This window comes from Choristoneura fumiferana, chromosome 15, assembly GCF_025370935.1.
Source record: "Choristoneura fumiferana chromosome 15, NRCan_CFum_1, whole genome shotgun sequence".
Classification (NCBI taxonomy): Eukaryota; Metazoa; Arthropoda; class Insecta; order Lepidoptera; family Tortricidae; genus Choristoneura; species Choristoneura fumiferana.
This window is the reverse complement of record NC_133486.1, coordinates 11,279,108-11,294,373: the sequence shown is the minus strand read 5'-3', so window position 1 is coordinate 11,294,373 and position 15,266 is coordinate 11,279,108. Positions and strand designations below refer to the sequence as shown.

The 15,266-nt window shown below is 41.1% G+C and overlaps 1 protein-coding gene, 1 non-coding gene and 1 pseudogene across 2 annotated transcripts; 2 read left to right on the top strand and 1 right to left on the bottom strand.

Moving 5' to 3' along the window:
- Positions 1-15: 15 nt before the first annotated feature.
- LOC141435457 (MIT domain-containing protein 1-like) lies at positions 16-3,233 on the bottom strand. Its single transcript, XM_074098139.1, has 4 exons — positions 3,007-3,233; positions 1,633-1,871; positions 836-1,035; positions 16-242 (listed from the first exon to the last, which is right to left on the bottom strand). The coding sequence occupies exons 1-4, from the start codon at positions 3,137-3,139 to the stop codon at positions 80-82; spliced, it is 735 nt and encodes a 244-aa protein (XP_073954240.1). The 5' UTR covers positions 3,140-3,233; the 3' UTR covers positions 16-79.
- Positions 3,234-3,570: 337 nt separating this feature from the next.
- Positions 3,571-15,266, top strand: part of LOC141435896 (DNA-directed RNA polymerase III subunit RPC3-like) — a 12,956-nt pseudogene continuing 1,260 nt past the window's right edge.
- LOC141435932 (U1 spliceosomal RNA) lies at positions 13,194-13,356 on the top strand. The gene has a single exon (XR_012452239.1). It is a non-coding gene; the product is annotated as a U1 spliceosomal RNA (small nuclear RNA).

Below are 15,266 nucleotides of genomic sequence, written 5' to 3'. Positions count from 1 at the left end.
TAAAAATATAATTTTAATACATAATACAAAATAATTCATAAAAACATTCACTTAACCTACTTACATTACAACCATTTAATCATCCATATGACTGTTTAACATTCTTAGAATGCACTATATCCACTGTGGTTTCATGGCACTGTCTCAGATCCATGTCGTACACGCCAAGACAGAATTTATTCTCCGGTGCCTTAAAAAAGTCTAGCCCTCTACCAATCTTGATTATCCAGCCGGAGCTCAAACTGCAGATGGAAAACACTTTTTAAAAATAATTTTTCACTTCTCATGCTCGTAAAGTTCGTGGTTATGCTGGATCTAGTGCTCTAGTGCATAAAGTAAAATCTTCGTCTAAGACCAAGGTAATCGCGTGTTAACATCCAAAAACAAAGAAGTTTCTACATATTTTTTAAACAATTTTTATTTCTATAAAACTAAAATAAATCAAATCAATCAAAATAGATCAATAAAACTAAAAATTTATAATTATAATTTAATAGTAATAAGTGAACAATAAAAGGTACATAGTAAGTGAACAATTGTTTCCACTGTTGCTATTTCATTTCCTTGCCATTGAAGTGAAAAATAGAGTGTAAAACTCGAGCATTAAACCCATTTTCCCATTGACATGTCTATCCACCCTCGCTCAGATGGCTATATGAATGTCTTGGGTAAAATGGCTCATTTTATGCTCTTGGAGCGAGAGATTGCTCTGCTCCCCAAAAAAAATAACGAGCAAACGCCAGGGTCCCACTGCTTCGATGATACATGTCTCTTAATAATATTTTTCTATTTATTTATAGATCTCAGGCCAAATTCAATAATTTCAATAACTTACGTGATCTGTCTATCATGCAGTGTCTCTGAATATTCAACAGCCAGTTTCACGCGGTACCTCTGCAAGTCTTCATTCAGGCTGTGAAGCCAGTTTCTTTGGTCACCCTCGGACTTGCTGTCTCTAGAAGTCACCAATTGAATGTTGCTCAGATTACTACAGGTTTTCACTAACAGCTCGCAAAGGCGAAGGAAATTTTGACACTGTAAATAAATAAACTAATTATTGTAGCTTGAATTTAACACAATCTCTGCCTCGCATTGTTAAGCGCTGCGCTCGTAACCGGTAGCAGAGTTTTCCCGCTTTTTAAGTAAAGTGACTAGACACAGAACCCAACTGTTGGGTTCTTGGCACTAAATATGTTGAGAAATTGTAAGTGTATTATTAATAAATGGTTATTAAATTTAAACAGCTATTCTAGAGGCATGGTGCCAGCTCTGGCTCCAGTGGTGGATTTGGCCTAAGGCATATTGCATTAGGCATAAGGCATAATTGAGACATAAAAAGTCACTAAGATCATAACAATGCTGAGAAAGGGGCGGCTGATACTTAATACATGGCCTGGGGCCTAGGGCAGCCAACACTGCAAATCCAGCACTGTCTGGCTCACATGTCAAAATCATGTCAGGTGTTCGAGAAACAAAACCCCTCACTCCAGTAAACAATACTGGAACAGTTTGAAATTAGTAACAGTGACATAGTCCTAGCATGACGTAAAAACTAACATGCAGTCAAATTTTTTATTCTTATTTGGTACAAAGGATCAGTTCCTAAGTAGTATTACAACTATATCCAATTACCTGGTGAAAACTCCTAATGTAAGGGTCCTCAACCACCACAAACTGTACATCATCATCTAGAAATCTCCCAAACAATGACTTGTAGCTGTGCCCCGTAGAGTTGTTCTCTATGTGGACCTGTTCATGAAACTTGCCAGCTTCCTTTTGCTGTAGAACCAACTTCTTAATAGTTTCTGCTCTCTTCATGTACTCCTCTACCTTTTTTCTAAGATATAGCTTGACGGAATCATCTGCTTCTTCTGAAAATGAGAGTTGAAGATACTATTGGCGACGTCTTTGGAAAGCTAAATATAGCACAATAGCCTAGTGAGTTTTAACTTGTTGACAGATTACACAAGCTTCTAATCAGGTTAAGTATACCTAATATACAAATAAAAGCCAGCAAATACTTTGTTAAAACAGTACAAACAAATTATCACTAATTGAGTTCAAGTTCAAGCACAAGTAGGTAATCCCTACTTTAATATTATAAATGCGAAAGTAACTCTGTCTGTCTGTCTGTTACGCTTTCACGTCAAAACCACTGAACCGATTTTGATGAAATTTGGTATGTAGGTAGTTTGAACCTCAAGGATCAACATAGGATATCTTTTATTCCGGTAAAGGGCGCCACCGCGCGATAACCGGCATAAGCTAGTTTGTAATATTTTTAATGTTCTAGATAACAATTTGTTTCAACAAAATGAAAACAGAAGAATAGTGTAATAGAAGATAAACATAACATAACATTTCTGTAAAATAACGTCCTTAGATACTTCAAAACCAAAATACTTGTGATATAGACATTAGAGATATCTATTGATTTAAAGTATCTAAGGGCATTATTTTACAGAAATGGGTCAGATAGCAAAGGGTGGGCACTTCTGGGACTTAGTTTTTTTTTTGTATTTTTCTATTTTACATGGTTAGTATTTATTTTACTTCTATCGTATAGAACGCATCAAAATAGACATAAAATGTCAAATAAACTTTTCTCTAAGATCAACCCTGGCTGAGATATCGCGACTCAATTTTCAACTTTTTGAACATACCTACCTACATTTTAAAACAGCGACACCGTTAAAGTAGCAGTCGACGGAGCTCCGCAAATTCCGCCTTGTTATGGCGCTTCGCGCCTAGTCGTAGCACTAACCTAACCTAGATTAACCTGTGTCGCGATATCTCAGCCAGGATTGATCTTAGAGAAAAGTTTATTTGACATTTTATGTCTATTTTGGTGCGTTCTATACGATAGAAATAATACTAACCATGTAAAATAAAAAAAATACAAAAAAATCTAAAGTCCCACAAGTGCCCACCCTTTGCTATACCCCAACCCAGAAATGTTAAAAGGTTAGAATTAAAATGAAATTACTATTTCAAAAACAAACAAACCTTTCATTTTGTCAACCAAAATCTGCAAACCTTCTTGATAACATACTAGAGCTTCAGTGTAGCGTTTCTTAGTGTCCAGTTCGACGCCCCGCGTCAGTATTTTAATTGCAGCACTCTCAATAGGTGAACTCATGATAAAATTAGTAATTTAAAATAATAAACGAACTGACCTGACCTGACCTCAACTCGTAACAAAACATAAATAAAAATATCTGTTGTTCTGTTTGACACCTGACTGGCAGCCACAACAAGGTGCCCCCACATGCAGTCGCTCGTCGCTCGATTGCAGCGGTAAATCTGGTCACGTGACCCCATTTTGAAAGATCTATCCTGCAAGAAGCCATCTTATCGCTACTGCTCGACGCGGCGACTTGACGCTACTTTTTTGAGTCGCGGGAAATTCAAAATCACCTTCAAAACCTTTACATTTTATTCCTAGGTCTTCGCCACGTGACCATATTTATCGCTGCAAACGAGCGCTAGCAACTGCATGTGGGGGCACCCTAGTATCGAGAGGTCCGATTCTGTCGTATCTGTTATCTGTCAAAGGTAAGGTATGTCAGTGTCAAAAATAAAAAAATAAACACGCGTAATGTAAACAATAAATTATCAAATTAAGTACGGTAAATTAGTGATTTAAAAGAGGTAGTGCAAAGCATGAAACCTAAAAGATTATCTATTTAATCAGCAGCAGTCACATAAACTGTATAGAACCTTGTATAAAGCAATAATGTCTCATCAACTCGGTAGAGTGGTTTCGGAGATACTTCTCCGTTATTACGGTGAAATCGTGCAGCAGGTTGGAAATGATTTGTTCACATATGGCAGCAAGACTATTACCATGATAATGAGGAGCACGGGACTGCCTAGATCGCAGGTATTGTTTTTAATGCTTTTGAGGTTATGTTGACATGCACGACTACGGACTAACCTATTTCAAAATATATATTATGTACTTACCAAACTTTACTCGCGGCTTTGCACTCGTACACACACACGCAAAATTTCGCATTTTTATTATATTGCATTATGTGCATGGTAATATTTATTTCCACTGCTGGACATAGGCCTACATCAGTAGTGGACATCTTTTGGCCTGATAATGATTTTGAATATATCTTTCAGGTAATTGAGAGTCTCCGGACACTTATGAAATACGATTTGGCCTCGTTTGAACCATCAGCCAATGAAGTAATAGCAGACTACAAGTTGATCCCTGACAATGTGCTTCTTCTCATTAGATATCCCAGGTAAATAATAATTTCATTAAATTTTAAGAATATATATTTTTTTTAAGAATATTGAAATAGTATAATAAAGAAACCGAAACTTTAAAAGCTATACATTAATAACTTATTTTGTACTTAACTTATTATTGAGTTAATCTACGGCTTTTCCCCTTTCCTTTTGGGGGTTTTCATTTTTCCTGTCACACTTCCATGGCCACTCAAGAAAATTCTACTACCGGTTCAGGAAATTACTGATGAAGAGAACCCGGCAAGAAAGTCAAAGTGTAAATGTTAATGCTCACAGATACCTTCTGCAAATGAAGAGTAAATATGGCAGTGAGGCAGAGCTACTGATAGAAGAATTACTGCAGCAAGCAGCGAGCACCGCCACAGGACTACTGCTGGCTATTGCCAATAAGTACAAAGATGACAAGGTACACAGTAAAATTATAAAAAAATAATAAATTATCCTACAGTTGCCATCAGATTTTTCAGAGCAGCCAAGGTCATCAAAAATACCAAAACAGGAATTTTAATCTCTTGCGAATGAAATGCATGTTTCAACATAAAATATTCAATCACCTAGGCATCTCCGAAATATCTGAGGAAAATTTTTAATTACTAACTAAATTACTTTCTAAAAATAACTATGTTAGCATAATTTGTTTGGCAGGAAAATTAAGTAATAATTTTAACTAGATTTTTTAAAATGTTGTCTGCATTAGCAAACTATAATTAGATTTTAATTTAGCCTAAAATTATACATTTTAAAGTGTTTACTAACATATTTTTCAAAATTTCCAGGAGAAAAACATCTCAATAATAACACTGAAAGACACATTTGTGAGCCTGGCCACGGCAGGCTACATCCAGCAAGCTCCCGTGGCAGAGATGAAGGAGGGCTCTGAGATCCCCACCCTCGTGCCGGTGGCCACCATTGTGCCAGAGCTGGACGGCAGGGCTTTGGTGCAAGCCATGACGAGCGGCAACACGGCTGATATAAACGATAGTATGTATTTTTTTACGGACTACAAGAAAGGTTTTCAATTAAGTTGCAGATTTTTTAATTTTTATGCAGATATTATTCCGATGGTATCCATTTGCATGCGTCATTGTAATTTCAATTAATTTGTAAGGACCTTATCACACTTGCGAGTTACGAGCGTATTTTCTATACAAATATCAGTTGCGGCGAACTCTTTGCTTGATCGCCTTCATACAAAATACGCTCGCTACTCGCAAGTGTGATAAGGCCCTAAGACCTGATAGTTTATGCGAACAAAGCCGCAGGTGAAGCCTAGTTATAATAATAAAGCTGAAACACACACGAGTTATTTGTCGTTTATAAACTAGATGGCGCTAGTGAAACTGATTTCCACGTGATACTTAAACTTTGAAAATATCAACAAGAAATCGCCACTGTCTAGAAAACTAGAATGCTTATCGCTTAATTCTATTCCTATGTTACTTATGAAATAAATTACACAATACATGGTATGTTCGTAAATTATTGTAAGTTGCACTAAATCTGAATTAGATGGCGTTAGTGGACGTGTTTTGGGGCATTCTATTTGGAACTCGCAATTCGCAATCAATGCAAAGCGAACACCAATTCATGATAAAAAATATCATCAAGTTTCAAGTTACATCGTAGTCAACCGCATTTAAAACGCCTTAGAGCAAATGGTATGTAATTTTCGTGTCACGACGGAAAACTTTCATGCTAATTGATATGTCCACCTTTTTAAATTCCGTCCAACCAAACAAATATGTATAATCAATTATTTTTTTTAGATGTGTACTGGAAGGTGAACTACGACAGATTCCATCTTGACTTCAGAGATGACGTGATGATTAAAGCTATCACACGACGGATTGATGAAAACGGTAACATTTTTTTAGAGGAAATGTTTAATCTGGTTTTTCGGGTTAAAATTAATGAATTTTATTAAAGTTCGTATTTATATATATTATTGTTGGACAGCGGGCGAGTTAATGCGGCATCTCCTGGAGCAGATGTATTTGTCGTCGGCGGCCTGGGCGCCCGAATCTAACCCAGCGCCCGCGCTCGAGCTCAAGGAGCGCGCCCGCCGCGGCGACCGGCCGCAGCTTCACCAACATCTGGACCAATACCTCAAGGTGCTAGGTCAGTCCAACTCTAAATATCTCAAAAGTCAAAGTCAAAATATTTTTATTCAATTGAGGCTATAACAAGCACTTATGAATTTAAAAATGTCTACCACCGGTTCGAAAAAATAATTGTTTATTTCAATAAAAAAATTGCATAATTAACTTGATTAACCTTAGCTTAGGTATATTTCTTCAAATATATGTACAAGCATTTTTCGTTCAAAGATAATTTATAAGATTATAATGCATGAATATAGACCCAATTTTCGCAATGTTAAATTATCTACATCTAGGACTGGGCGGTCATAATGTCCAAATGCTGTGTATCCTTGGACGTTTTGACATTTGGACCAACATTCCCGGGAGGGTCATTTTTCAATTTCATGTTTCGTTAATTATACACAGTGAGCAATGTTATGAGCAGACCCCGTTATCAAGTGGGCAGTTTAGTGGCTACTTAACATTAATGATGTGCAATGTCAATAACAAAACTTTTTAAATTGAGTTATCTATCAGATCAATTTTGGAGTTCCCATTGTAGCGTCCAGATAAGCCATTACCCCGCTAGCCGCAGTCGGTTCCACGTGTTGGCAATACTGTAAACATCTGCACACCGGCGCGTGGAACTGCGCGGCGTATTTGAGTTCATTTGAATTGCCCAGAAGGCCAGTCGAGAAGCGGAGCGACATTCCTTCCGGCGACGCGGTCCTGAACAGAACTCTATCCATCGCGCTAAACTCATATCCTTCCCTTTTCCCTAGTTTAATATTCCATTGTAAATACTTTCCTTTTTGATAATCTTTATTATACGTTCGTGTGCCTCTAAATCCCTTTTCATTTAATCATCGAAGCCTCAGGAGGCGCACCTACACTGGTGACCCCGCATTGGACAAGAAACGCAAAATTCAAGCAAAATTCAAGTAAGAATATAAAACCTACATAATATTGAAATGTCAATGGGAAACAGCGCAAGTGACAGCGATGGCGCCGTTTTCAAAGTCGGTGTACGAGCGCCGCCGTTTTGGCCGCAAGAGCCTGCGCTTTGGTTTTCGCAGATGGAAGCACAATTTTCTTTGTCGGGAATAACGGCTGATTCTACAAAATTCAATTACGTAATTAGTCAGTTGGAACATCAATACGCGGTAGAAGTCAAAGACATTATAAATTCTCCGCCGGCCGAAAACCGGTATGTCAAATTGAAAACCGAGCTTATTTCAAGATTGTCATTGTCGCAGGAAAAGAAATCGCTGCAATTATTACAAGGTGAGCAAATGGGCGATAGGAAACCATCGCAATTTTTACGCCAGCTGCGCATTTTGGCTGGAACTTCAGTGACGGATGATTTTTTGCGCACCGTATGGTCAAGCCGGTTACCGAAAAATTTACAGGTCGTAATCGCATCGCAGCCAAATTCAACGCTAGATGAACTCGCGGATTTAGCTGACAAAGTGCACGATCTTGTACCACAAGAACCGCAAATATTTTCCGTAAAAAATGACACTGACAGCAAACATTTTTCAAATTCAGATTTCGTGGCAATGGCAAAGCAAATGGCAGAACTAACATCGGAAATTGCTTAGCTCAAAGCGCAGTTCAGTACTCGACAACCGCACTCAAGATCGCGCTCGCGTTTTAATTCCCGCAACAAAACTTCAGTCGGACGTCAAGCGCGGTCACGGTCTGCGTCGAAACCAAGAGACCCGTCCATCTGCTGGTACCATTACAGGTTTGGAGACAACTCTACTCGCTGTACCAGGCCTTGCAGTTACCCTGGGTCGGAAAACTTCAACGGCAGCCGGAAGTAGCGGCTAACGACTGCCATACCAAACCGGGCCGCCTCTTCGTAATGGACCGTTCCTCGAAAGTTCTCTTCCTAGTAGACACCGGGTCGGATTTGTGTGTATACCCGCGCACGTCACTCAGTGGCAACCGACCTAAGAGCAGCTACGAGTTAACAGCGGCGAACGGCTCAGTTATATCTACCTACGGTTCGGTGCAACTGAAACTTGACTTGGGTTTGCGGCGAGCATTTAATTGGAGATTCGTTGTGGCAGACGTTGCTAAACCCATCATTGGTGTTGATTTTTTGTCCTTCTTTAATATTATGATTGATTGCAGAAAACAACGCATTATAGATGGCCACACTACTCTTTCCGCTGCAGTACCAACCCAAGGTACATCCGAAGACATCTCGTCAGTGAAGGTGATGTCAGGGGAATCCAAGTACCACGAGATCCTACGTCAGTATCCCGACATCACCCGACCTTCAGGTACACCAAAGGTACCCAAGCATAATACAGTGCATCATATACGCACACTCCCTGGCCCGCCGATTGCAAGTAAGCCCCGACGCCTTCCTCCGGATCGCCTGAAGATCGCACAAAAGGAGTTCGAGGATATGCTGCAGAACGGTACAGCTTGTCAGTCTGAGAGTCCATGGTCTTCTCCGCTTCATCTAGTACCCAAGAAAGATGACGGCTGGCGACCATGCGGCGATTACCGTGCCCTTAATGCGCGTACGATTCCAGACAAGTACCCGATCCGACATATTCAAGACTTTACGCAGCAACTCGCCGGGAGTACAATATTTTCCAAGGTTGATCTTGTCAAAGCCTACAACCAGATCCCAGTTTATCCGGATGACATCAAGAAGACAGCCATTATCACACCTTTTGGCCTGTTTCAGTTTCCATACATGACGTTTGGTCTCCGGAACGCAGCTCAAACGTTTCAACGTTTCATGGACGAAGCGCTGCGAGGTCTGGATTTCTGCTATGGATACTTGGACGATATTCTGATCTTCTCTCGAAACGCAGAAGAGCATCACCAACATCTCCATCAACTATTTCGTCGACTGTCAGAGTATGGTATCCTCATCAACACTGCAAAATGTGAGTTTGGTGTAACGAACATCACCTTTCTTGGCCATGAAGTGTCCGCAGAGGGGATCCGTCCGCTGCAGTCTAAGGTACAAGCAATCCAAGACTACCCTGTACCCAAGAATGTCAAGGAACTCAGACGATTCCTGGGCATGTTCAACTTCTACAGAAGGTTCGTACCAGGTGCATCAGCTTTGCAAGCGCCCTTGAACGTCGTACTGTCCGGTCCGAAGAAGAAGCCAACGCAAGAGATCGAGATGACAGAAGACATGATGCATGCATTCGAGTCATGTAAGCAAGCTCTCTCTCAAGCCACTCTTCTCGCTCATCCGCTGACAGACGTCGAGCTCGCTATCCACACTGACGCCTCAGACGTTTCCATCGGCGCAGTCTTACAGCAGCGCGCAGCACCGGAAGCCTGGGAACCACTAGCATTCTTTTCAAGACCACTGAATCCTGCTCAAAAGAAGTATAGTCCGTATGACAGAGAACTGCTGGCTATATACGACGCTATCAGACATTTTCGTCACATGGTCGAGGCCAGACCCTTCATCATCTATACGGATCATAAACCTTTGACGTTTGCATTCACCACCGCTAGAGACAAATGCTCACCGAGACAGTTCCGATACTTAGACTTCATCTCACAGTTTAGTACGGACATACGGTACGTAGCGGGAAAAGATAACGTTGTTGCAGACGCACTCTCAAGAGTAGAAGAAATAAATGGGTCAATCAACTACGAAAGCCTTGCACGCGCTCAAGATAAAGATCCTGAACTGCAAGCGCTTCTTCAAGTTGACTCATCATCATCATCATCATCGTCTTCATTGAATCTCAAGAAAATCAAATCTTTTGAAAATAATTTCGAAATTTATTGCGACATCTCCACCGGTAATTCAAGACCTTACCTTACTCAAGCCTTTCGTCGTGCAGCTTTCAACTCATTGCACGGTTTGAGCCATCCAGGTGCAAAAGCAACTGTCAAATTGGTGACGCAACGATTCGTCTGGCCCGACATACGCAGAGATTGTCGCCGTTGGGCGAGAGAATGCACAGATTGCCAGAGAAACAAAATTTCACGTCATACGTCATCACCCATATCATCATTTCATACACCATCACTTCGTTTTTCACATGTCCACATGGACATAGTAGGGCCATTACCATTTTCTTGTGGTTACAGATACTGCTTGACGGTCATTGATCGCTTCACCCGTTGGCCTGAGGCCTACCCCTTGGCTGACATCACAGCGGAGACCTGCGCGCGAGCCTTCATCGCGGGCTGGGTCGCCCGCTTCGGCTGCCCTGTCAAAATCACCACTGACAGGGGCAGGCAGTTTGAGTCCGAGCTGTTCCACACCTTGTCATCCATCCTCGGGGCAGAGCACCGGCCTACCACATCCTATCATCCGGCCTGCAACGGGATCATTGAGAGACTCCACCGCCAGCTCAAGTCCTCAATCATGTGCCACTCCAATACGCACTGGGCTGAAGCCTTACCCTTGGTGCTGCTGGGCATCCGCAGCGCTTGGAAGGACGACTTACAAGCTTCAGCAGCAGAGCTCGTCTACGGGGAACCTCTACGCCTACCTGGCGAATTCTTTACGCCTACGAAGGGCACTACGGTCGACTACACGGACTTCGCAGCCAGACTTCGTGACCACATTGGAAAACTCAACCCAGTCCCGGCCAGTCATCACTCGAAGAAACCTTTTTACATCCCGAAAGAGTTGAGCACGGCCGAGTACGTTTTTCTTCGTCAAGGGCACGCGAAGAGATCGCTAGAGTCCCCGTACTCAGGCCCGTACAAGGTCCTCGAGAGACGTGACAAGACCTTTCGAATCATTTTAAATGGAAAGCCGAACACCGTGACCATCGATCGACTGAAGCCGGCCTTCATGACCAGCGACACTATAGATGAGGACACATCCAACAGCCATCAAGCATCAACAATACCAGAGCCTGAACCGAGCACCGTCAGAATGACGCGAAGTGGACGATATGTAAGATTTCCAGATCACTATCGACCATAGCAGGCAATGGTCTCGGCGGGGGAGTAGTGTAGCGTCCAGATAAGCCATTACCCCGCTAGCCGCAGTCGGTTCCACGTGTTGGCAATACTGTAAACATCTGCACACCGGCGCGTGGAACTGCGCGGCGTATTCGAGTTCATTTGAATTGCCCAGAAGGCCAGTCGAGAAGCGGAGCGACATTCCTTCCGGCGACGCGGTCCTGAACAGAACTCTATCCATTGCGCTAAACTCATATATCCTTCCTTTTCCCTAGTTTAATATTCCATTGTAAATACTTTCCTTTTTGATAATCTTTATTATACGTTCGTGTGCCTCTAAATCTCTTTTCATTAATCATCGAAGCCTCAGGAGGCGCACCTACACATAAAAATTTAGGCTCCGGGACATCGAGACTAATAGTTATATTAACATCAGTTAATGTTAGGTAGGCCGCCATGCTGCCCGCTTGATAACGGGGTCTGCTCATAACATTGCTCACATCATCACATTTTCATCATCTCGTTTATTTTTCTTACCTTTTTGTCCGCAGAGGAGAACGGCGCGGGGTTCGTGTCGCGATGCGGCGACGCGGGCGGCGGGCAGTGGGTCGTGCGCGTGCGCCGCGCCGCGCAGGAGACCCTCTGCGCCGTGCTCGACCACACCGTCACAGAGCGCCTCGGCTCCAAGGCTGCGAGGATATTCAGGTACAAAGCCCACGTTTACCCACCAAGCCTCTATTTCACCACGTTCACAGGTGCGACTACTACATGGGTCAGTCAACTTTTTGATGTAGCTTGTTGCCATGGTAACGTGTCCTAAGTTACTCAAATATGATTCTAAGGGGAACAAATCCACTAAAATTTTGAGTTGTGACAGTTGGCAATTTCTTCACGGCTCATCTCCTAAGCACACTAGTATACACTGCAAAAATCTAACAAAGCATATTATTATTACTGATGTCTCCAGAGCAGGGGTCGGACAAAAGTGCCGATGACGTCAAACCACTTATAGGATTATTTCAAATAGTATTTTTGATTTTCATAAACAATTATCACTTATTATTTATCAACCTCTTTATTAAACGATATGAAATTTATTTTATTCACTGAATTCCATTGATTTATTTACGATTATTTTGTTACTTCATTAATGCTACTTTGTTACTACATGTCACACGGAAGTTTAAATAAAAACATCATCTTGTGTGCAAGATTACGTCATTTTTACGTCATCCGCACTTTTTGTCCGACCCCTGCTCCTGGGTTACGGGATAGAATAACGAGCTTTTTTAAAAGTATTGACGGTTTTCTTCAAATTCTTATCGATTTCATGTTGATTTTATGAATTAAATTCTGGTTTTGTTCCGCGTACCTTGATTTTAGAGTAGCTCGATATTTCGGCTCAGTTGCATGCGCCATGATCACGAGACTACAGAATTGCGGGTATGCTGGTATAACTGTCAGTCAGTCAGAAAAACGCACGGAACGTAGAAAGTACGCGGAACATTCATAAAATTAGTAATGACCGCGATAGTCTAAAATATTGTATGTGATCTCATGTTGATTTTACTTAGAGCGAAGTCGTATCTCTTGGGCAATAAAACGATAGCGCACATTGTAAAATACGGCTTTAGGTTTACCGTATACTGTCACGACAGTTTGTAGTTCTCACAACACGCTCTTTTAAATCCTAAATAAATAAATAATCCCTTATTTTTAAATCGATGACGAGACGACAAGGTCACGTATTTTTTGAATAGTTATTCTGTCCAAGAAATTTAGCTCCTAATAGCGCCATCTACCGAGCCAAACAAACATCATTTTAGTAACTGGCGTCTCCGTTAGATGTCACTGTCACGTCCCGAACGAATTCTACATCGCGCTGTTAAGATTTTTCCTGGTTTATAGACGACCCTGGTTTGACGGGAAGAAATCATACTTACCTGGCGTAGGGGACACCGTGATCAAGTAGGCGGTTCCCCCAGGGCGAGACTCATCCATTGCACTGCGGTTGGGTTGACCCTTGCGATTATCCCTAATGCGGATAACTCGGACGCGTAATTTTTGGTAGTGGGGACTGCGTGCGCGCCGTCCCCTTTATAATCGTTAAAATGAGATATCAGAACTATGTGATAAAGTGGGTACATAAGTGAGGGAACCAACCAACCGTACAGATAAATAAACATGCTTTGAGAAAATGATTGTACTCGTATTTATTTACTTTAGTTAGCTTTATCAAAACGTACAAACCAGACCGAAAAATAAAACAATTAAATCTTGAATTGAATAAATTAAAACCGTTTTTCTCAGAATAGTAAGGTTTGTTTAAAATAACACTGAACTGCGACATGACGAACGAACACATCAATCAATGAATGAAGACTAAGGGCTGTTTCACCATCCATTGGTCGGTTCGTCGGTTTTGGCTTGCCTGTTTTCGGTGTTTATTCTAGTTGTACGTTACTTACTATTTCGATGCAGCACGCTGCTCGCCGCAATAGTGACTACTAGGAAATTCATGGACCACGCGGCGTCCACCCGTGAACCACCTGTCGACAACGAGTGGACGCCCAAAGTCGAGGCGGTGCCGGGTGGCTCTAATGAGCTGTGTCCTTTAAGCGAAAGTTTCGAATGACAATAGGAGTCTGTGAGTTACTTCACTTAATTATGAAATCGATCGACTTGGCTGTTTATTTGTATCAAAATGTATCAAATTTTGCAGTTAGGGAGTGCAATCTCGGTATTCCGAGATCTATATCTTGCACTAATTTTGCAAGATTAATCTTGCTCGCAAAATCATGCACGATTTCGCAAGATTGCACAGCAATTCATTTTTACAGTAGATCCAGCAGACGATGATGTTGATAATATGCGCCTCTATCCTCAATAGCCGCAAAAACACCTTTCTCTATCTTAATGTGTCTTAATGAAGATTACAAATGATTAAGAAAGCCCGCCCTCAAGAACACCCTTCACGTGTACCTGGTCCATTATTTGATAAACTTGTTAGATAATAATCCGTTTCTGTCAAAGCCTGCCGTCAGTGTGGTGGTGCCAACAAGCGTCTCTGCGCTTACCCAGCAGCAGAAAAAACCCGTTCTGCTGCTGGGTATTTGGCACAAAACGTCCGAAGCCAGTTGGCATACAACACTCTAGATATGTTGTGTTTTCTAAGATTTTTTTTTCAAAATAATTCAGTTTATGGGGGAGGCCTATGTCCAACAGTAGACGTCTACGGTTGAGATGATGATGATGATGAATCCATTTTATTTTAATAATTGATTTTAACAAATGTTTGATATTGGTAGGTAGGTGTATTATTCCATTGTTTTGGCCCTAAAACAATAACTTTCGAAATTTCAATAGAATACTTAGAATATATTAAAAATAAGTCGTAGATGTGCGAGATCTCGCAAATACAGAGATCTTGCGAGATTAGACCTCTAAAATCTTGCAAATATACCGAGATTGAAGATTTTTCTGTAAGATTTGCACTCCCGTTTTGATAGTTTCTAAAGAGAGACAGTAGAGGATAAGGTTTTATAAACATTTCATGCAATACTATTTCCATAGAGTTAATGTATGCTGACTTAGTTCTAATCCCACTGCCCGAAGGGGGTATGATAATAAAACACAGATTAGATTACAAAAAAACTTTTAAAAATACCTTAGTTTTACAAACTTCTAAAATTTGTTAGCTGTTGGCGCCTAATTTTGCCTCGCACTTTTTTATAAATGTCCTAAAATAGTACAACAATTGCGATACAATCTAAAATGTAGTCTTGTTTTTTCAACCTTTGGAGTTCTTATATACTTTCAGGTTAATACGCGCAAAGAAATACATAGAAGAGGAAGACATTACAGAAGTATGCCATGCTACCGAACAAAGAGTGCAAAGAGCTGACGTACAAGTTGCTGGAAGAACATTTATTAGTGTACAGGTGAGCCAAGTCGTTCAAAATAAGGATATATACATATACATGGTGTGTAAGAAAATCCCACATTTAA

Coding starts and splice junctions, on each gene's coding strand:
- LOC141435457 (XM_074098139.1), bottom strand. CDS start 3,139: ATGAGTTCACCTATTGAGAGTGCTGCAATTAAAATACTGACGCGGGGC. Junction 1,872..3,006: donor TTTGGTTGACAAAATGAAAG/GTTTGTTTGTTT, acceptor TCTCATTTTCAG/AAGAAGCAGATGATTCCGTC. Junction 243..835: donor CTGCATGATAGACAGATCAC/GTAAGTTATTGA, acceptor TTCCATCTGCAG/TTTGAGCTCCGGCTGGATAA.